A 23727-nucleotide genomic window follows, 5' to 3' on the forward strand; every position below is an offset into this window, starting at 1 on the left:
GGCCTAGCCCCGCCCCGCCCAGCACCAGTGGCCCGCCTCCCCCAGCATATGCCTGTTGAGGCCTCCCCTCCCCAAAGCGCGGCCTCTCGAGAGAGGTGGAACGGGGGGGGGGAAGGGGGAAGGGAGGCTCCTACAGGGGGCCACTAGAGATCTGCCCTGCTGATTTCCCTCTGCGTGGGACGCGGGCAGCGGCATTTCTCCCGCCAGTGTGATTACCAGCAGCTCCCGGGACCCCCCTGCGGGGGCCCTCGACCTATGATCGCACCATCTTGCCGACCTCGGCCTACCGCTCACCCTCTGCTCCGGCATGAATCCGGTGCGATCTGGTGTGTGCCTGCACCCCCGTCCCGGCTCCCCGATCCTTCTGCTGTTGCTGAAGCCTCTCATGCTGCGCTGCTGTGGCCTGCTTTCTTTGCCGCAGTCCCTCCACGTGCCGCCGGCTTGGTTCACCCTGTCACCGCCTCATTAACTATCTGTCCAGGCCCTCCCTACCCATATGGAGCTCTTCATTGCTGCGGCCCTTCATCTTGCTACGGACCTGGGACTGCCGCAGTGCATACGTTTCATTGCACCATCGAACTGCTGTAATTGCGACCTGAACTATGCGCTAACACAGACATCCGCGCTGGGCCTCTTGTGTCGGGCCCCAGCTGCCTCCTGAACTGCGCCTACCTGGGTGGATGACTGCGGCGTGGCTGGGGTGCCTGCGCGCTGACCACGAGACCTCGGCCCGTGGTCTCCACTGTCGGATTCGCAGCCCAGGCTCTGCGCCTGCTGTACATTGGCCTCGTGGGGGGGGCTGTCGTTCGCCCCCCCACCCCGTATACCCACTGCCTCTGTCCTTTCTGGCTGCACTCTACACCTGGACCTCCCGGGCGGAGCGAGTGGCTTTGCCGGCGATCTCCCTTTTCTTCCTGTCCTTTCTTCAGTGGCGGCGATTCCCTGACCACTCTGTTACTGTGCTGGACGCTACGGGCCCTCTCGACGCTCCTTGCGGCCACCATGGGTAAGGCTGACCCCAAACAGCCCCGGCTCACCTTTGAACAACGGAGACAGACGCGCCAGGAGGGCGCCACTGCTGACGGGGGCAACCAGCCTGCCTCCGCGGAAATGGCTGCTGCACGTGAAGACGACCTAAAAGCCATTATGTTGGAAGTAAAGTCAGTGGTGTCTGGGAACGCCGCCCAGCTTGAACAGTTGACTTCCCGCCTTGACGTGGTCAAGTCCAGGGTGGACTCGCATGACAACCGTCTGCCTCACGTCGAGTCAAGAGTGTGTGATATGGAGGACTCGGCCACCCAAGACCGCTAAAAATTACTCCAAATGGAAAAAATCCTCGACCTCATTCGCTCTAAGAACGAAGATTTGGAGGCCCGCTCCCGCAGGAGTAGCCTCCGCATAACCAGAGTGCCGGAGTCCACCAACATATCTAAGATGGAGGATTGTTTAATTGGCCGTTGTTCACCACTGCATCTATTCACTGGGTTTACTGGCTATTCCTTGGTTCTATTGCATTATCTTCCTTTGTTGTCTGCTGATAGTTTTGGCTTGGCCACCCTGCCTTCTCTGGCAGGGAAGTAAGCTGGGCGCTGCCATACCCCCACGGGAAGATTTCCACTTCTGTTGCTGCCTTTTCCCCTCCCGGTTGGGGCCCCCTGGGGTTGGTGTGGGTGGTTGCTCGACCTGATTGGGGGGTTGGTGTGGGTGGTGGGTGGATGGGCTTTGGGTTGTTGTGTACTCCTTTAGAGGCGCTTTTGTGGTTTATAGGGCTTCTCCTGATTTCACATTGCAAGATTCATGCTTCCACTCCTTATGCTGTGGGGTGGGTTTGTTTGGGTGGGGGTGGTGGATTCTTTGGGTTTCCTTGTTTTTTTTTCTTGAGGCGTTCTTGTTTATATGTTCTCATTCCTTGTATTTCTTCAGTATGCATCACATCACTGCTGTGCCCGATCAATGCACTGCGCTTGTGTAAGGCACCCCACCCTCCCTTTGACCGGTGCCCTTTGTGTGGTCACTGCCTCCCTCCCCTCTCTCGCATCCTTGTTGCTCCCCCGTTGCTACACCTTCCTTCCTTGTAGGTACTTGCTGGCTCCATTTCAAGCTCCGAGCGGCTGCCTCACCTTCTCACCACCCGAATATGCTCTCCCCGCTATACACACTAGTGTCCTGCCACGGATCATGTTCGCTGACCTGCGCTCCATCCCTCTTTGCTCTCACACAGTATGACTGACACCATATGCTGGACTTGGAATATTCATGGCCTTAACGACCACCGCAAAGCCTGGCACATTCATTCTCACCTACTCCGGCACAAAGTTGATATTTGTCTTTTACAAGAGACTCACCTGTTGCCTGTGACCTCTGCAAGGCCCCAGTCATGCCACTGGGGTGAATCGCACTCCTCTTTCGATTTCACCTACTCCAGAGGAGTGTCCATTTTGATACGTAGGGGGCTTCCATGGCACACTAATCAGGTACTCATTGACCCCGAGGGACGGTATGTTATTTTATATGGCTCCCTACTTTCCCAACCAATGATGTTTGCTGCTGTATACGGTCCTAACTCGGATGACCCTGATTTTTTCACTAATATATGGCGCTTAATCTCGTCTTTGGGCCTGGCAGCACTCCTCTGGGGGTGGGGGGATTTTAATGTTACACTTTCTGCAGTCCTTGACCCCTCTGGCTCCTACTCTTCACACCGCCGCTCTGCGTCTCTTCTGCAGTCCATACTAGTCGACAACTCACTGTACGATGCATGGCGTCACATGTGGCCCGAGGCCCGCAAAGGAACTTGAGTCAACGGTGCCCGTGGCTGCTGGTCCCGTATTGATCTTTGGAGCACCTCCCCTGATGCCCTCACCTGGCTAACTTCCGCTAACAATATGGTGTGCACTTTCTCTGACCATGCGCTAGTCCTGCTTTGTCTTCGCCTTCCTAACTCCCCACAGAGGGCCTTCGTCTGGCGGCTCCCCCCGAATGCTCTGCGAGACTCTGTCTTCTGTAACGAGATCCAAACCGCGATCCCTAACTATTTTGATTTGAATGATGGCTCTGTAGATTCGCCGTCCACTCTGTGGGAAGGTTTTAAGACTGTGATTCGCGGCGAGTGTATTTCTAAACAATCTGGAGTCCTCCGCTCCATCCGCACCACTTTAGAATAACTAGAATTGGAGATCAAGGCTTTGAACTCTGCACAGGCAATCCACCCCGACTCCGAGATGCTCACTCTTCTGCGCGAAAAACATTCAGAATTTGCTGAGGAGGCCAATAGGGAACTCCTTGGCAGAGAGGCCCGGGCGCGCCGCTTTGGCGACGGCGATCGGCCTAGCAAGACTCTGGCCAACCTCCTTCGTCCCCCCCGTGCTGCATTGTATGTCGCGGCACTTCAGGACGGCAGCCCTGCTAGAACTACCTCCCCTGAGAAAATTAAGTCGCGCTTTATGGACTTTATATACACCTCTACACTGCGGGCTCCACTCCTTTGCGTGAGGACTTCGACCAATATTTTGATACCATCTCCCTTGTTTGGTTCGAAGACTATCATCATAAATTTCTCAACGAGACCTTTTCTAAAGAAGAGATACTCGCTGCCATTAATAGTTTGCCCAGTGATAAGGCCCCCGGCTCAGACGGCCTCCCTGCTTCGTTCTATAAGACATTTGCCCCACTCCTGGTACCACACCTGGCTGCCATGTATAATAACTCCTTCGATAATGGCCTCTTCCTGCCATCGCTCCGTGAGGCAATGATAACACTTCTCCTTAAGCCGGACAAACCTCCGGATTGCTGTGATTCTTACTGCCCCATTTCTCTAATCAGTACGGACAATAAAATCTTGGCGAAGCTGATAGCCTCCCGTCTTCTCCTCCTTATGCCCCTCATCGCCCTTCCTGACCAGTCCGGTTTCATTCCAGGCCGCGCAACATCCCACAATCTCCGGACGATATTCTCCGTCCTGCATCAGATTAATCCTAGCCTCCATGCAGTGGCTGCTCTTCTCGATGCCACTAAGGCTTTCAACACCTTGGAGTGGCCCTTCTTATTCTATATCCTGCCGCGTCCCGGCTTCAGCAATATCTTTATTCGCAAAATCCTACTCCTTTATATGCGCCCTTTCGCCCGCCTTCGGCTCAATGGACAAGTCTCTGACCCCATTTTAATTGAACGCGGTACTCGGCAGGGGTGCCCACTCTCCCCTATGCTCTTCGCTATTGTGATGGAGCCTCTTGCGGCCAGACTCCGGCAACACCACACTCAGAAGGGCATCAGCTTCTCTGCCCATGCCCTCCTGGTCTCCATGTATGCGGATGATATTACACTGTATGTCCGCCACCCCCAAGACAATCTCAGTCCCCTTGTGCGCGAGATAATACGGTTTGGTGGATTCTCTGGCATACAGGTGAACTGGAGCAAGTCAGTGCTGTTCCCTCTTACTGATTCCACTGAGCCATTCACCCCGGACTTTCCTTTTGTATGGGCCTCTGGCCCTACCCGCTATTTAGGTATCTGGCTGAGCAGGGATCTGGACGATCTTTGGAGGGCCAATTTTGGACGTGCGGTGGACTGGCTCGAGTCCAAACTACCTCATTGGAACCGGCTCCCTCTGTCGCTGGCTGGGCGTATTGCCATCGCCAAGATGGTGGCCCTCCCGAAATTTCTCTACCTCTTTTTGAATATCCCCATACCATTAACTGCCCATTTTTTTCGTAAGATTCGTTCCCTGATCATTTCTCTAGTTTGGGCTGGCAAGCAGCCAAGGATTGCATATGATGTCCTCACTCTCCCCATGTCGGCTGGGGGTATGGGCGGGCCCAATTTTAAACTATATGCCTTAAGTGCCCAGGCCAGCTTTCTACATTTCTGGATCCACCCCTCCTCTTACCAGCCGCACGTTGCGGTAGAAGCGGATCTTGCCGCCCCTTGGCCACTGACCACCACCCTGTTTGCTCCGGCCAGTCGCACACGAGCTGAGGTGGACACAGTCGAGACCTTGCGCTGGGCCTGGTCGAGATTGCGTTGTCTTTCTAACGCTCCGATGCTATCGGCTAATACTATGCCGATTGTGCGTCACCCTGCTTTCCCCCCTTCCAACCATACAGCATGTCCAAGCATGCCGCCCACCTGGGGCTGGAGACACTGGCGGATCTCTACCCCGTAAACACCTTCTATTCTCTCCCTGCTACCTCTGGCCCTATGGACACACTGCTCTTTTAGCAGCTGTGGGCTATCTGAAGGGAGTTACACCCCACGTTCCCCCAACCTCCACCTTCAATGCTCTCTCTTGACTTTATATATTCCTCACCCACCCCCCGGAAACTGGTGACCAAATTATACGCCCTTACATTGTCGATCTCCTCCATCACTAATGATCGCGCCCGTGTGGCGTGGGGCGAGGACCTTGGTATTGACATCTCCCAAGCCGACTGGCTATATTGCTGCAGCCAGACAAAGAAACTATCTCCCAACTACCGCCTCCGCCTCATACATTTCAAATACATGCACAGGCTATACCGTACCCCTGTTAAGCTACATAAATTGGGACTCATTCCGAGCGACAGGTGCTTGCATTGTTCTGCCCCTGCTGTGAATTTTGCTCATCTTGATTGGTTATGCCCTAAGGTGTCGGATTTCTGGCGGGAGGTCTGCGCCGCCCTGAGATCACCTCCGTACTGATTCAGCCTGACTCACCGTTTTGCCTGCTGGGCTTTGTCAAGTTTTGCCCGGATGCCTCTCGTCGATTGGTCGCAATGCTGCTTGTCCTTGCGCGGCGTAGGGTGTCTATGTGCTGGGGGGGCAGGCCAGCGCCTAAGTTCGCCCACTGGCTCGAAGATGCATCGAGATGTCAAACCCTATTGTCTGAATTCTGGGACCTTATGCCTGCTAGGTCTCACCTGCTCGACATTTGGGGCCCCCTGGTGACGTACCTTTACACCCGATCACATTCGAGCCTGACTGCCTCTCCTGCGCTCCCCGCCGGCTCTCTGTCCGCGGCGGCCGCCCGTGTTGGTCAGTAGCTCTCTCCCTACCTGTCCCCCTCTCGCCCCGGCCGGACCTGCTTCCCCCTCTGCAGTGATGCCCCCACATATTACAGCTATGTATTGTCCGAGGGTGCTTTGCCATGTTCTACAATATAATGTTTATTTTTTGTCTTAATGCTTTTCCCACTATTGATGTACTCCGCAAATGGCCTTATGTGTACAATGCTCTGATTTGATGCAAATGTGTATTTTGACAATGCTGAATCTGTTAAATAAAGGTTTTTGAAAAATTAAAACATATATATATTTCTTAATCAACCTGTGTGATCAAACTAAGATGGCTGCCCTGTTCCCACATTACCAGTCAGGAATTTCGAATTCTAGATTGGATGCTTTAAAGCTTGGGTCCCCCAACCAAACAATACAAAGTCAAGCAACTTGCTATTCCCACAGACCTTCTCAAAATGGACAGTCATGACCCACTAAAGCCAAACTCATACACAGTCACAGCAACCCAGCTTGCTGCAAATGCAAACAGCAACCATTTCAAAGCAAAGCCCACACACAGCTTTCCAGGGCACTTTGCTTGACCCATTAGGTAGCTTTAAGATACCAAAAGCCCCAAACAAGTGCAGAGGACGCCCACTACCACACTATGGTCCTAATGCTTCTCTATTATCTCGGAAATCAAAGCAAATCCCTCTACTGAGCTTAGGTATTACAAAATGATCTCGCAGCTGTCTGTCGTGATACAGTGCAACCAGGGGAGTAGCTTTGGGGAGGGGTTTGTGCTGTCACCCCTTCCCCCCAAATAAATGTATTGTTAGCTTGGGAGTTGGGTTTGGGGCCCAGATTCGGGTCTACTGTGCCTCTGTTGGTGTTTCCCTCTTGTTTAGTTGGTAAATGCGAGATTCACACACCCTGAATCTCACTGACCAAGTAACGCCCGAGTGCAAGCGGCCATCAAACTTAAAGAAATTACCATTTATCAGATAAGCTACTCCACAACCAACAAATAAGGAAAGAGCATCTTAACTGCATGAGAAACACCAATGAAAAAGGGCAGCTCTTTTAGTGTTGGAGTCTCTCAAAAGGTTCATTAAGGTTGATTTTGTGTGATTTGCTAGAGTTATGCTAATCCTGGAGTGGCATTAAAGTTTCTTTTGCATGATGCTAACCTCCAAGTGTTGACATAAAATCCAGTTTCGATTAATTACATTTGATGTGCACTAATCCAGGTATTTGCCTATGTTTATTCAAACATTTTTTGGTTCTGTGTTGCTGCAAACATACGTTCAGGGCCGGACTGGCCGTAGCGGACACCGGGCAATCCCCCGGTGGGCCGCACGGGTGGAGGCCGGTTTTGGGCCCCTAGGGTCCGGTTTTGTTACAGAGCCGTTTTTGTAGCATAGCTGCAAATTCAGCCCTGTATCAAAATCGGCCGTAAACCGGCCCTTGCAAAGAGCTCGGCGGCACCCCCAAACCCCGGGGGGCTGGCCGAGCACTTTTCCAGGGCCGATTTGGTTCGCAGTCCAGCCCTGCATACGTTCTCTGAAAAACACCTACAATAACGGGCTAGATGGTCTGATAAAGTAAGCACCCTTTGCTGCTCAGAGGGATAGTTATTCGTCGATCGCACACCTGAGAACCCAGTGTACAGAGAGAATAATAGGAATTCTAAATATTTGGAAGGGCTGCTCCCAGGGCCAGACGAGGTACTCAAAGCAGCCCTGGCAATTGTCGGACCAGCCCCCAGGGGAGTAGAGAGGCCCAAGTGTGAAGCGCTGCTGCTTTTGTTACTGGGGGGCGATATTGCAGCACTGCTGCAAAACCAGGCCCCAGTAACCAAACCGACCCCCACTACTGCAAAACTGGCCCCCTCCCTTCCAACCCCCCTGGGAAATACCAGATGCCTGGTATGGCCAGTCCGGCCCTAGCTGCTTTTCTGAACGACCAACAGGGTTTGACTAACTCCACTGGAGCCCACGGATCTTTCAGAGGCACCATTGCTTCACCAGGTTTCACACTTTCAATATTGTCCAGTCTAGAGTAGATTATTTTAATTCACTCCTCTTGACTTGATCAATACAGATTCTGTCCATCAACGTCTAAGTATAGTTGGCCACTGTCAGAGTTGCCGTCAGTGGCGGCTCCTCCGCTAAGGCGGAGAAGCGTCGCCTCACTGCTCAAAAAAATAAATAAAAGGAAAACATATCGTAATTATCATTTTATTTTTCCTATTGAAGTCAGTGACTCTTGGGGCGAGGCTGGCCAGAGCATGGAGGGGAGTGGTTTGCACTCCTTAAGTGCGCATGACTGCTTGGCCAGCTCATTCGGGCCGGCCAAACTGTCATGCGCACTTTGCATCTTCCCGACCAGGCTTGCTTTACACAGCCTGGTGAGGAACATGCAAAGCCTCCCAGTCCCTATCTGAGTGCCGAACCACAGTGCTCAGACCAATCACAACACTGCTGTGCAGCGTTGTGATTGGCTATTGGGAGCCTAGGAGCCTGGGTGCTTCCTGCTGCCGGCGGAGACCGAAAGAAGGGAAAAGACTGAGGCGAGACGGCGGCCGGCTCTACCTTATTATAGTAACCAGAGTCATCTCAATCTCTTCATTCTGTGAGAACATGACAAAGATTCTGTTTCTAGGATAACAAGTGCGAAATGTTACTAAGGTCTACTCAACTAGGCCAAAGGTCATAGCTAGCTTATAAAGAAGCAAGGACTACAGCGCTGGCCGTTCAGTCCAAGTCAATATACGTTTCTATTTTTTGCAGGTGGCGCAGTACATCAAGTTGGCAATGCCTGTCCTGGACAGCTTTGTGGAAAAACTGAAGGAGGAAGAGGAGCGAGAAATCTCTAAATTGACACTAAAGTAAGCAAGCACAGAAGTTGTTTCATCAGTTCTGAAGTCATGGCTGAGCAGTTAAAAAACTGCGTTTTCACCATTTTATAGGCATCACTACAGGAAACAGTTTGTTACCAGTTAAATATTTTATGCTGAACACTTACCCATTAAAGCTCTGCATTCTGGCAACTTACTCATACTTACCTTTAGACTTATCTGGCCAAATTAGTATTATGGCTGAACACCAACTAAATCTCTTACTTGAGTACCACAATTTTTCTTGTGAGTACTCCATAAGTGTGGCGGCCAGCACGGATATGGGGTGTTGATGCGGGGGGTAAGGAGGTATCCTTGGTAAAAAAAGAAAAATTCCTTTACCTCCTCACCGCTCTATCCCACGCCATCTCTCCTCCGCCGAACAGGAAGCAGCCAGGCTCCCATGAGCCAAACACAACGCTGCAAGGCAGCCATGTGATTGTCTCCCCTAAATCAATCACAACGCTGCAAAGCAGCGCTGTGATTGGTCTGAGCGCCATGGATCAGCACTCAGACGGGAACTGGGGGCCTTGGCATGTTCTCCATGCAGTGCATGGAGAACATGCTGAAGGGCGCATGACTGTTTGGCCGGCCGAGAAGGCCAGTCGAAGCATCATGCGCATTTTAGTGTGCTCAACACTCCTTCCCTGCTCTGTCAGCAGAGCAGCCCCGCCCTCACGCTGCCCCAGCAGTGAAGATTAAAATGATAACATTGCGTTATTATCATTTTATTTTTCCTTTCTTTTACTGCTGCACAGTAGCAGTGGGGCAACGCTCCTCCGCCTTAGCGTAGGAGCTGCCACTGCTCCACAGCACTAGGGGGCTGCCCATTCTTTTACTGTGATCTTCCCCCGTTTATTGCAATGCTCTGAATAGCTCCCACCCTAGGAGTAGCTTGCATTTTCTTGAGTGAAGGACAAGGATTTGGCATGTTATCAGGGTGGAAGAGGTGCTTAAAGAGCATGGATCACATAATTGATTATCATTATTTCTGTGGTTACAGATTCCAAATTCTCCGGTCCATGATGCTGCAGCGCTTGGAGGAACTTCAGGGCAGTCATGACTACGAAAGAGAAATGATCGGTTATCGCAAAAAGTGAAACACCAGTAGAAACTCTCTATCCGCGTCCTCCGCAATAAGCAACCAAAAACTCAACCACAAGACCTCACTGTTAATGGTCAAGCAGGAAGTATTGAATGTATGCTGATAATGAGAAGCAACGCTGCCCATCAGACAAGGTGCACCGCAACTATCACGCTGCCTGAGCTGGACGATTCTCTGATAGCTTTTACGATCCCACTATATTTATGTATATTATTTATGTTACACCGGTTTTTAATGCACCAGTAACGTACTCCAATACCATAGATGACGTTCGTTTCAAATGTTTACCCCCTAATGTAAAGTCTAAGGTTTAACTCCCGCCCCCAGCATAATGCGTTAGTTAAGGATCTTCAGGGACTTCATTGATGGAGGTAACATTTAGTAAAGTCAGGCTCAACATATGAGGCGTCCATATGTTCACAAGAACACACTGTGTTTGGCCTGACAATGCCAGGGGACTATAACCAACTCCTAAACAGTGCAATAATCTCTGTGTGAACCATCCAGGACCTCTTAAACAGATTACGATACAGGAGGTGTTTGGGCCAGAAAGCAGAGAACGAGAAGGTTCAGGATAAACAGTTCAGCCTCTCGTGCCATCCTTGTTTCCCATATTCACCTAAATACATGCTAATGACTTAAATAATAAATCTTCTTTTTCATAGCTTGAAAACGAAAATGTATGCAGAGTTTGCCTTGCTGGGCTGCAACAACCCACGGCCATCAATTCACTTGATTGGAACTCTCAGGCTAGAGACAGTGTGCTTCCCTGGTTAAAAAGAGAACATTAACTGCCACGTGTTTACCATGGCTAGAAGTCAAGCTGCCTTCTCTCCATGAGCAAATCTTACTCTCCGGTGCCTGTCTGAATATTAACCTTATGTCTGTGAGTGGCAGACACATCAGGGACCTTCTCTTGCTGGAGTTGAGTTGTTTCACTGCAAAGAAGTCTAGGGTTCAGTCAGAGTGAGACGTTACCTAAAGGTGGACTATTTTGCTTAACAACATAAGTCTGGTCAGGGGCCGTAGTAGCCAGCAGTGATACAATGTGATGTATCGATATAATGATCTGCAGACTAGCATGCCTGCACAAATATCAGCAGCGATATGGGAATGATGGTAAATGTGTCAGCCATGTTGGAATTCTTTGAGTTGCTTCATAAAATGGCGTAGGAGCATATCACAGCTACTCTGCACACGCAGTGACTCGTGTGTACAGCTTGCTTCATCCTATTAGGAACATCGTATGTATGCCTCATGTGCCTGTTCAATATTAAACGTGTCAAGGAGTGATAGGCCACGCCAGACTCCACCTATCACCAGCTCTTGCTGTTAACATTTTCTGTTAAGAAGAAACCGTTTTCTCCAAATGCAATTACATTTTGAAATCCAAATAAAGGTTTTGCGTTCCGTAAAATGTTTGATGTTCGTGTCTTATTTCTACTTTCTTATTTGGTTTGCATAATTTCTTGAATTAAAATTCATATTGTCATCATTTCGTATGAATTTAAACTAATAAAGTATCTTTGATGCATTGCAAATGTAAAGTTTATATACTATTTGGTCTGGTAAAGTGGACCCAGAAGAGGAGCAAGTTATTGAATGTATATCCTTCTTAATAGTCATTTATATACTTATTTTCCTCTCACTTTGACTAACTTCTCTGTGCAGCATCTAAAAACAGACTGTGGTGACCTTTTTTTGTTTGAATGTCCGTCTTTTTATTTATATATGATTATTGAGCAAGCTCTGTTTTTACCATGAAATGCTGTGAAACAAGCTATAAGCTGTAGTGTGTGTCCTGGGGGTAGGAAGCGTCAGACCTTACAAGCTTAGTTTAGGTAATATAGGCTTTATTTACCAATTAACCATCATAAATGCAGGGAGAGCGCCGGGGAACGTCCAGCGCGTTCGTGGGCTCGGCGCGTACTCGGCCTACAAAATGGCCGCCGCGCGTCTACGTCATCACCGCTGTGAAGACTAGAGCGTAACTCTACATATCTCCTTTCTTTACGGATAACAACATTTAAAAGATACATTTACTTGTGTGCATACTCCTTTCCGTCTCCCATCTCAAAGTCTCTAAACTTCGATGGTCTCACCACAGTCCTTCCGGTACGGGTGCGTCTCACAGGAGTACATGGAGCGTGTTCGGTACCCTCTTGAGAGCTTCTCGCTTCTCCCCCTTCAGTACTTGGAGGAACTGCCTTGTTGGGAGATCCACTGTAGCTTTCTGAGAGTTCTGAGACACCCAGTTCACTCCCCTCGTGTGCTTCTGCATCTCTCCCCCCTTCTCCAGGGCTGTTTGTGGTAGCGTCCACCGGGTTGTTTTCAGTCCCTTGAGTCCGAGAAGGTATCACCTGTCCTCTTTCCCTTCCGTTCCATTGCATGATCTTATTGCACTTGGACATCCTGTCCTGTGACCAAACCTTCCCGTCACTCAGTAGGGCTGACCAGTTATACACTTCTTCCACCTGCAACGGTGCACTGAATTTACTGTCCCCTTTTCTCCTTAACTGGGCCAGTTTGACTCGAACCCATTCTCCTCGCTCTAGCTCCGTCTCTTTGACATTCTTTCTTTTGTTGTAGTGTTCCGTATATATTCTCTGTGCTTTTTCTAGATTGTGGTGTACTACAGCGGGGGACCACTTGCTCGTGATAGTGCGCTCCTTCCAGGCTACATTGTCTTTCGTGAAGTGGTCTCTACCCCTTAGGATCTGGAAGGGGCGGTACCCCGTGCTGGTAGGTGTGATCCTATACGCCCATAGCATGCTCTTCAGTTCCTTTTCCAGTCTTTTCCACTCGCAATCGCAGACTGTACGGACCCCATAATGACTCGGTTAAATCTTTTGGCTAGACCATTCCCTGCTAGATGGTATATAGACGTGTGTTTAATCCTAATGCCGTTCCTTCCCATGTAGGTGTTCCATTTTTCTGACACAAATTGGGGTCCATTGTCACTTAGGAGGGAGCGTGGAATACCTTCTCTAAGGAAGACAGCCGTTAGGAACTTCAATATTTTGTCCGTATCCATGTCCTCTTGTACGTCCACCTCCGGCCACTTGGAGTACCGATCAACAAGTACCAACACATATTTTTGGACTCCCTGGCTATCCAATATCGGGCCTAGGATGTCTATGGATAAGTCCTCCCATGGGTTCTCTGTGTTGTCAAACTTTCCTATGGGCGGTCGCATCAGGCTCTGAGACTTGTCCGCTTTTTGGCATTGGCCGCACTCCCGCACATGCCTCTCTATTTGGTTGTCCATCGACGGCCACCAGTACATCTGCTTCGCTCTCATTTTAGTCTTTACGATTCCCAGGTTGCCCTCGTGGATGAGAGTTAGAAGGTGTGGGATCAACTTGTTGGGGGGGAACTACTTTCTCTCCTCTCCTCAGGAAGATCCCTTGGTCGCACACTGACAATTCTTCTCTCACTTCGAAGAATTTCCTGAGCGCCGCCTCCATATGCCTCTTTTTCGTCCATCCTCTTATTATGCATTGCTTGACTGCTTCGATGTCAGTGTCGGTCTCGTACGCTTCCATCCACTTTTGCTCACTTATCACTCATTCGTGATCTTCCATGAACGCCACTTTAGTGTCCTCCTCTTCAGACATCCTTGGAGCTTCCTCCATGGCTGATGCTCAACTAAGGTAGTCAGCTACTTTGTTCCTTTGTCCTGGGATGTGCTCCACATCATATCTGTAGTCTAACAATTTCAACGTCATCTTCGCAATGCGGGGTGTCGCTGTAGCATGTCCTGACGATGTGAGGACTTTGATCAGGGGCTTGTGGTCCGTTCTCAGCCTGAATCTCGTGCCCCATAGGAACTGACGGAACTTGTCCATGGCCCAGACTACTGCCAGCAATTCTTTTTCTTTTACACTGTACTTCTGCTCCGTGGGAGACAGCGATCTGGATGCGAAGCTGAGGGTGGCCAGTTCTCCTCCTTTCAACTCCTGCATCAGGACTGCTCCCAGGCCCCGCTCACTGGCGTCCGTCGTCAATACCGATCTGGCTCGCGGGTCGTATCCACACAGCGGGATGGCTGTACTGATGTCCGTTTTTATCCTCTGGAACTCCTCTTGTGTTTCCTTAGTCCACTCGAATTTGGTCTTGTCCCGTAGAATTTGTCGCAAGTGGTGTGTCTTCGTAGCGAAGTGCTGTACGAATTTTCTATAGAACTCGGCCATGCCTAGGAACGACCTTACTTCCTCCTTGGACTTTGGCGGTGGTGCCTCGCATATCACCTTGACGTTGGACTGTTTGGGGGTGATGCCTTGGTCACTGATCCCATGCCCCAAGTACGTGACTGACATCATCCCAAACCGGCACTTCTCCCATTCCGCCGTGAGTCCATTGCGTTCCAGGACTTGTAGAACTTTGGACAACTTGGCATCGTGGTCTGCTTTGTCCATACCCATTACCAGGATGTCGTCTTGAAAATACTGCACCCCTTCTACTTCGTGAAATAATCTGTGCATTAGCTACTGAAATACGGCTGCCGCCAAGGCCAGTCCGAATGGCATTCTGCGAAACTGATAGCACCCAAAAGGAGTTATGAAGGATATTAGCTTCCTGCAGGTGCAGTGTAGTGCGATCTGGTGGTAGGCGGACGTGAGATCAATTGTCGAGAACCACTTTACTCCTTTGGTTTTTGGTAGCATCTCGTCTATTCTTGGCAGGGGAAACCGTTCTACAATGATATTTTTGTTCAACTCCCTCAGGTCCACACATAGACGTATTTTTCCATTCGGTTTCATGGCGACCACCAATGGAGCCAACCACTCGGCGCTCGTTATCGGTTCTATGATGCCGTTTTCTTCTAGTCTGTGAAGTTCTTGTTGCACCTGTTCTCTGGTCGCCAGTGGGATGTTCCTCACCTTGTGACATACTGGTTTGGCATCCATTTTGAGATCGATCCTGTGCGTGAATTTTGTTGGTTTCCCCACTTTGCCCCCAAACACTTTGGGAAACTTTATCTTCAGGTTTCCTGCCTCTGGTCGCTGTTCGTCGCCCGTCATTAAGACTTGTGTGATACCACCTGGGTTCAACTGTATACCTAAGTCTCCTTGGTCTATCCATCCTAGAACCGATGGACCTTTTTCTGCCAGGTATAATTTGCAACTGGCGTGTCGTTCCTTGAATTCAAACTTCAGGTGGCGGTATCCTACCATAGGAATGGGGTCTCCTGTAAAAGTGACTGGGCGGATGTCTGGAGACTCCAGATGGTCACCTATGCGGTTCTTGAATTGTTCCTCCCACACATTGCGTTGTATTATGGTGTAGGGGGATCCTGAATCAGCTACCATCTGTATTGGTACACCTCCAATCACCAGGTCACATTGTGGTTTCTTTGAGCGGTTACAACTTATGCCCAGTACGTGTTTGTCTATGCATAGCACGCTGTTGTCATCTTCGTCATTTTCCTTTTCTTCCTCCTCCTCTTGTGTGATGTATTTGATGGCTATTTTCTTCTGCTTGCGGCGACATACCTTTTCATAATGTCCTATTATTCCACAAAACATGCATTTGGCTTTGAAGGCCGGACATCGCTTGTCGTACGCTGGGTGTGACAGACTGCCGCACCTGTAGCACATGTTCTTGCCCTCGAGCCCGGTTTCCTCGCCAAAGCCGGTCTGGGCATCCACTTGGTCTGTGTCCTTGTGTCCCCCACTGCCCCTTTGCCTCTCTCCGGCGGTTCTGCTTCCGTGACTTTGTTCACCATGGGCCTAGGGGCAGCCTCTTTTTTCGCTGCTTCTGCACATCTCTTCGATAGCTCCGCCTTTTTTACCATGGCTATTACCTCCTTTAGTGTCGCTTCTCCGTTGACCCACATCTGTCCTGTATCGTCGAGTTGGTGGTGTGCATGACTATTTGGTCCTTGATGAATTCATCATGTAATGTGCCGAAATTGCACGTGATGGCTAGTTTCCTTAATGCTTCTACGTATTCATCTATGGACTCCCCTTCTGCTTGCTTCCGTTGTTGGAAGTTATATCTATCAATGGACATGCACACCGTGGGTCTGTAGTGCTTGTTTAAGTCGTCTATCGCATGCTGGAACACGTCGTCATCTGCCGCCTGCCTCGGCGTGGGGACTATATTCTGAAATACTCTGATTCCTTCTGGTCCCAGATTGTGTAGCAAAATCCTCTTCTTCCTTTTGCTGGGGAATGCTTCTCCTGACTCGTCCTCCAGAGCTTCTAAATAGTTCATGAAGTATTCTCTCCAGTCCTCCCATTTCATCGACGGTTCTCCAGGTTTGGGTAGGAAGGGGATCGGTGTCGTGAGTGAGGATGGTTGGGCGCACATTCCCGCTCTTCCCCTCGGTGACTCGTCTTCTCCCCTTGGGCTGCCTGGCACGCTTTGTCTCTGCCGGCGTGGGGGGCTCTGGTGTGCCGCCGCTCCACCGCCTCTACTTTGCTCTGCCTGCTCCGCCAGGGCCTCCCCCTTCCTTTTCCGTATAGTGCCTAGAGGACTGCTTTGTTTGTGTGCCCACATGCTCGTGTTCTGGACGGCCCCGCACTGCTGCCTTGGCTGGTTGTGGCTGTGGTGTCGCTCCCCTCTTGCCACGTGGTCTGGACCGCTTGCTGGTGGTGCTGGGGTTCGCCCTGTGCAACACGAAGCGTGTGCACCCTTGTGTGTGGTGCTCGAGGCCCAGGCGTCCCCTCTGCCGCGCTCTCCCTCAATGAATACCTGTGTGGGTCGGTTGTGCTGCTTCCCTAGTTCCTGGCCACGTGTACTTTACGTTCGGGCTCTCTCCGGTCTTCCCCTTTATCAATCCCAGTTCCTCGTCGCCATTTGTAGTGTGTGTCCTGGGGGTAGGAAGCATCAGACCTTACAAGCTTAGTTTAGGTAATATAGGCTTTATTTACCAATTTACCATCATAAATGCTGGGAGAGCGCCGGGAAACGTCCAGCGCGTTTGCGGGCTCGGCGCGTACTGTCAGCCTACAAAATGGCCGCCGCGCGTCTACGTCATCACCGCTGTGAAGACTAGAGCGCAACTCTACATAAGCCTTTCCAACACCTTATATTGTTGCAAAATTTAGCCACTTTCATACAAACACATCCCAGAGTATAATTCCAAATTCAGTACTCCTCTCTCGTATCTTTTGTGCTCCTTTTTTGAAGTTAAGTGTGATGCTAACCGCTAATTGTGGAAATACTAGATTCAGAGAACTTCATTTCCCTCGAAACCCTGACATTCATTCACACAATTCCTTCTCTTAAACAAGCAAAAACATAGAAGGGGTTCTTTTGGCTTATGGGGAACAGCTCTTTTTTCGGGTGTAATCTGCTACTTAAAGAGCACATTTTATGATCACAGTTGGGGACACTTTGACACAAAGTTCACAACGTATATAGACCCATAAACTTTTGCAGAACTGAGACATTTTAAGGCACAGGTAAAGCAAGCAATTGGTCAGCCCCCCCCTCCCCCCAGTTTCCAAGGTGCCCCCTCTCACAGTGATTGAGACAGTAAAAAGTCTCTCTCTCTTTCCCTGTTGCTCATCTTTCTCTGTCTATCCCTACCTCTGATTGTATCTTTCCAACCACCCATATCTCATAACTCTACTTTTCTATCCACCTTCTTGTCTGTCAAACATCACTTGCTCTATCTCATCCATCTATTATGTGCTCAGACCCTTTTACCTCACTAGCTCCTCCTTTTACCTCACTGCCGACCTCCTGCTGGCTTACTCTAGCATCCATCTGTGTATCTTGTGTTTATGAACACATCGTATGAAGTATTGGGAATATTCCAACAATCCACTGATACTTGGAAAGCCCTGATGAAGTTTAAGTTTTCTATTTGAACGAAACGCGTTGGCTGGATGTTTTTTAGATGGAATTAAAAGATCATAAAATAAAATAAAAAGGAACACCTTTCACTTCGACTATTTGCGTTATTCTGGATAAGAAGATTACTGGTACACCATTCCAAATCAAGTACAATCTTAAATGATGTGTTGCCTGACGCCCAAAAATCCTGTATATGGTTCTGCTGCAGAAATCCCAAAAACTAGAATGGGTCATTTTTGAGTCCTAGAAAAACTGTCTTCTTGGTCTCTAAGGCACTGCCTGATGAGCTGCCTTGAAATATCCATTATGAAAATGGGGTGACCCAGTTGTCATGGGCCTGGGTTATATATGGTACGAAAGACAATGGTCCTAGACCTTATTCAGTGGGTGAAACAAATCACAGCCTACAATAATTATTTAGCAAATTATTTCCGAGCTTTCAACCTGTTGGCTCATAGTAATTAATACAAACAATCTATCAAAGTGCAACAACCAAGGAATATATGATTTCAACAGGTTTTATTCCATCATATTTAGTGTAACAGTATATTCCTTACTGCATTTGACATAGTTAGGAAGAGAAAGGGGAGAGGTTGCTCCCAGGGTACGTACAAGAAAAGGGAGTGCTCTGGTGTGGGGAGGGTGAATAGAATTCAGACAGTGTAGTGGAAGGAATGGTTTGAATCAGTTCATTCTTTTTGACTGATCACAACTTCTCAGTCTGTACCTGGCCACATTTTTATCATACAAAACCAATTTATATGCAATACTGCAATACACAATACAATTCTTGTGTGGCACGTAACAGTCAGGGACTCGTGATCCAGGTAGGGTCAATGTGAGCGTCGACATTTCGACCCGTCTTGGGGCTCAAGGGGAGTTCTGGGCCTTGGCCTGCGGGTCTTCCTCAGGACAGTAGGGGGCAACCTGAGTGCAGGTGTGGTGTCTCTTTCGCACACCCGCTAATCTTGGTGGGGTTGGGGAGTCCTCCAATTTAATTGGCAATATGAGCGTCCCCATCCATTGTTGAAGGGGTGAAGTGCTCGCTTGGTTCCTACGCATTCAATGCTGGAGCTTTGTTTACAGTTATCCTGCGTCCGTAGTCAGTCCGGGATAAGGGAAAGCCTTGAAATATCCAGCATGTGGGGCATTTTCTTTTGGTCTTGTGGGCCATGACAGGACCAGAAAATTGCTCACACTGGCCCTCTCAAAATGGTCTTTCTGGCGTGTTAGAAGTGCCTAACAGGCTGGTCCAGCACTGCTGACTGCACAGGTTTACTCAGTAAGTACCTAAATATGAGTGACTGGATATGTGAGTTGGGTGAGTGGCAGTGGGTGGGAAGGTTATTTTGGATGCTTGAATTTGAGTTAGAAGGGAAAATAATTATTTTGGTTGAAGGATATTGAATTCTTGAATTTGGGTGAATGAGTGTGCTACAGTGAGAGTAAGTGGATAGGGTAAAGCAATTGTGTTGGTAGTCCAAAGACTGATAATGTTGATGAATTGTTGAAGGGCCTCTGGACAATCACAGTCTCTTGCCTCTTAGCCAGGTCTGTAGGACGGGTAGATGCAATAGTTTTACTTTTATTGCTATCAGGAGGGTGAAAGGCACCTGCTGTAATTGAAACCTGTGACCAAGGGGGCAAAAGCAGCCAAGTCTGAGTGGATTGGGCTTGCTTGAAGTGTGCAATCAATCAATCAGGATTTATAAAGCATGGCTAATCACCTGATAGGGTATCCAGAAGCTTGCAGGTCCTGGAGACGTATTTGAACATCCAGGTCTTGAGGGTCATTCAGAGTTCTGGAAGTGATGTGATGGTCCGGAGGGGCATGGGGGGGCTGTTCCAGGTCTTTGCTATGATGTGGCAGAAGGAGCATTCTCCAATCTGCTTCGGTAGATGCAGGCAGTATGGGCCTGTGAAAGAGAGGCGGAGCATAGTCTTCTCGCCAGTTGGTAGAAGTTCAGGCGGTGGTTAATATAGGTAGGTCCTTGATTGTGTAGAGCCCTGTGTGTGTGGGTCAGCAGCTTGAATTAGTATCTCTTCTGTACCGGGAGCCAGTGGAGGTTCCTGAGGTGGGGTGGGATGTGGGTTCGTCAGGGGAAGGCAGAGTCTGGCTGCGGTGTTTTGTATGGTCTGAGGTCTCTGTAGGAGTTGTGTGGCGATTCCTACATAGAGGGCATTGCTGTACTGCAGTCAGCTGATGATGAGGGCTTGTGTTGTTGGCGCGTATCATGTGTAGGGGTAGCCACTTGAAGATCTTGCGTAGCAAGCTCAGAGAGAGGAAGCAGGCGGAGGAGACAGCGTTGATCTGTGATTTCATGGTGAACTTGTTGTCAGTGAGGATTCTGAGGTTTCAGGCATGGTTGGGGGGAGTGGGTGCAGGTCCTAGGTCTGATGGCCACCAGTATTCGTTCCATGTGTTGCTGCTGTTTTTTTTTTTTTTAAACCGACTTTATTGGGTCACAAAACAGAATGCAGTCAATCCCCTTCCCCATTACTCCGCCCTCCAGCCAAATCAGAGCGTAGAGCAGTGACCAGTCCACCAAACTACTCACAACTGTACAGCATTCACCCCATCAACATCTATGCTATGAGGTAGTCCATCCACAGGATTAATCCACAGCGAGTGTGCGATATAACCAATATACCCCCTGCCCCATCCCCCAGCAACCCCCCCAACATATCCCCCCACCCTAACCACCCACCCAAGCATGTCACCAGTATCTATCATAATTACATGTGTATCAAAGCCTCCCTTGCCACATGTCGGATCCGCCTCCCACATACCACAGCAGAAATTGCCTCAAGAGCATAGGGGGAAGCCTGTTACAGGGTGCTCAAGGGACCGGGGTCTCATCATCCTCCACCGGATCCCCCCCGCCCCCCACAGCCGAGCGCTTGAACAATTCCAGGAGTGCCAACCATGCCCGGGCCCATTCTTGCGACCTCTCATTTCCACTACGTCTAGCCAGACATAATCTATAAGTCCCCTCACTTCCCTCCCATTTCTCCATTTCCCTAGTCCAACGCAAGAAATTAGGTCCCTGCCTCGCCTTCCAATGGGAAGTAATCTCCCGCTTGGCCAGGACCAGCCCCAGGTCAATAAACCTACTGGTGACCTTAGTCTTTGCAGTGTGCGGAAACCCATGCAGCAAGCAGACCCCTGGGCCCACCTCCAAATCCCTCTCTGCCACCGTCAGGAGTACCGTCGCCACTTCCTGCCAAAATCCTGTCACCTGTGAACAGTCCCAGAACATGTGAAGAAAAGTCGCCCGAACATGGCCACATCGGGGGCAAGCATCCGGCCCCCCAAATTACTCAGCTATTTTGCTAGGTGTAAGATATGCCCTATGGAAAACATAAAACTGAATGAGCTGGAAACGTGCATTTCATGTACACTTCCAAGGGCGCTCCGTGATTTCTTGACAGTTTTTGTCCGCAATAGGCGCCCCTAGGTCCGCCTCCCACTTGACGCGCAGCCAGGGGTTGCCGCATATCCCCAGTAATCCGCCTGTAGAGACAAGCCACCGCCTTAAAGGTACCCGCCGCCATCACTACATACTGCCTTGTCTGTGTTCAGCTGCAGGCAGTTCTTGTGTATGAACTTACAGCACGTCATTATTACCCCTCAACAACAGCCACTGTAGTTCATTTTGATGTCTAAGAATGTTGTATTGTCCCATATGTACTTTTTCAAGGATAGCTAATTGTTCTCCTCCATCTAAATTGCCTGCAGCTGAAATGGTGGCACAATTTTTATGACAGATATTTTAGGCTTTCATGGTTTGCACACACAATAACATCTGATAGAGGAACTTAGTAGCTATCACAATTTTGGATGGCTGTTTGTAAGGCATTATGAATTGAGCAAGCCCCCAAGCTACCATCCTCAGACTAACGAGCAAATAGACTAGGTCAGTCAGAGACATGACCAGTATCTTCGTTGGTACAATGATACTTCTCAAGATGGCTGGACTTCTTAATTACCATTAGCTGAATTTTCTTGTAATGTGGCTCCTACTCCCACCAAAGTTTTACACTTTTTCTGCTTATAAGGTTTTCCTTCAAAAGGTTTTCATTCTTCACTTCTTGTTGATCTCCTAATGCCAACTACTACCGCTTATGTGAAGAATTTATAGGAACAAGGACAACTAATTTCTGACCGTTTTCTTCATTTAAATACCAGGATGAAAGAATGTATGGATAGGTCAAGACTAGCTTCTTTTTCTTTTTGTCCTGGAATGAAGATTAGGCTAAATTCTTGATTTCTTCCAGTCATACTTTACCAGTGAAATGTCTGCGACAAAATATTATTCTCCTTTGCTGCATACTCAAGTAAATCCAGTGACTTTTTGCTTAATATTAATTTGTTCTTGATAAAATAATCCTGCTTTTTATTCTTCACAGCTAAAACTGAATGTCTCTGAATCTTATAATTGTTAACCTTCTAAACCACCTCTCATTATGGTGCACACTCACCCTCAATATGAGATTAAGATATCTATGATTTCTGAATCTTTTAAGGTCATCTTCAGTGTTTGATACATTAGAAAGACAATCCATCTGGAAAATCTTCGGGGGACGATGCTTCTATCTACATTTGAGCACCGTTATTGGGTTGTCTTTTCTTTCAGCATCATTCTGATCAACCTGAAGCTCCGGGTGAGGGAATTGATTGGGTGGATACTCTGCTGCTTTGCCCAGGGCATAAGGCTGACACCGTTATGTTCCTAGTTGTGGTAGTCCCCGAGGGTTCCTGCTAGCGGTGGGCTGTTCTGTGCGCAATCAAGGATCTTAGACTGAGTGTCCAGAGAAAAAGAGTATGGTTGTACGAAGGTTCAGAGATGAAAGCTGAATCATAGGCAGGATGACAAACATGTATTCTCTCTTGTACCTGCCATACAGGTTCCACTCCAGTTCCCTGTGACAGTAGACGTAGTTAGTTATATTCATTTCTAACCAAGATAGTTGTCTTCCTAGTTGATCCTGTCGGTGTTTCACTGTCCAACATGGTGGTTGAGCATTTTCCTGTAAAGTCCTTTCCTGTTCTGCTCCTATATAAGAGACATTGGATCTGAGAAGGATGTGTTGTAAGGTGTTTGATTTCCAGTTTTTCTTCATCTATCTTGAATGCTTCTTTTGTCTCAGATTTGTTATTCTTCTTTTATCTACAGCTGTAACTGAGACCTTCTTAAGGACCCCTTCCATGTGCATGTTTAAGACCTAACCATAATGTCAAGTGATGTGGTTCTGTCTTTTGTGGCTTTTCCCTCCAAACTGTACCATCTAAAGGAGACATATGACACCTTTCATGAGTATTTTAAGTATAGTGTCATTTCTCCAGACAATCATGAAAGCTGCAAGAGAACGCTTCACTGCGTCCAGTCCTTGACATGTACATGGATGCAATGATATCCTCTAGCACAAAATAGTGTCACGGCTGCGGCAGCTCTTCTCAGAGCACATTGACTCAGCTGTGACCAGAAGATGGGCCATCGCACATGATGCAGTTTAGTCTTTTTGACTGCATCCTGTGCTCCCGATGGCCATGCCCTACTCGGAACATCGTGGACCTCGCGGTTTTGGCATTTGGATATGGCAGACAGAGAGTAAAACATTGTAGCAGCAGAGAACTGTTGCTACAAATTAGTGATGTGCATGCACAAATGTGATATGGAGAAGGACTTCCAGTAATGGATCTATGTTCCTGAGAATTTTCACTTCTGGGTTTTCTGATGTTCCTGGAAATAGAAAGGTCTCTATCTACGAGCAATAGAACAATACTTATTTAGTTGTTTTGCAAAGACTGTGGTCCTAAAGTCTATTGAGGGGCATTTGGGGGTTCTAATGCAATTTCCAGTATTGATTACTTACTGGATGTAATAAAGGACCTAAGTGATAATTACCGGGATGTGTCTAGTGTGGTTCTGTTCCTCACTATG

The 23727-nt window shown here is 48.8% G+C and overlaps 1 protein-coding gene across 6 annotated transcripts in view; it reads left to right on the plus strand.

The window, feature by feature from the left end:
* Nucleotides 1-11381, plus strand: part of RASSF4 (Ras association domain family member 4) — a 420812-nt gene extending 409431 nt beyond the window's left edge. For all 6 annotated transcript variants that reach the window (XM_085608696.1, XM_085608695.1, XM_085608699.1 and 3 more), the window contains 2 exons: nt 8762-8859; nt 9872-11381. In XM_085608696.1, coding sequence (XP_085464822.1) covers nt 8762-8859; nt 9872-9968 — 195 coding nt within the window. In that variant the 3' untranslated portion in view covers nt 9969-11381. The remainder of the gene's footprint in view (nt 1-8761; nt 8860-9871) is intronic.
* Nucleotides 11382-23727: the final 12346 nt, after the last annotated feature.

The sequence above is a fragment of the Triturus cristatus genome, chromosome 1_2 (genome assembly GCF_964204655.1).
Source record: "Triturus cristatus chromosome 1_2, aTriCri1.1, whole genome shotgun sequence".
NCBI classification, from domain to species: Eukaryota; Metazoa; Chordata; class Amphibia; order Caudata; family Salamandridae; genus Triturus; species Triturus cristatus.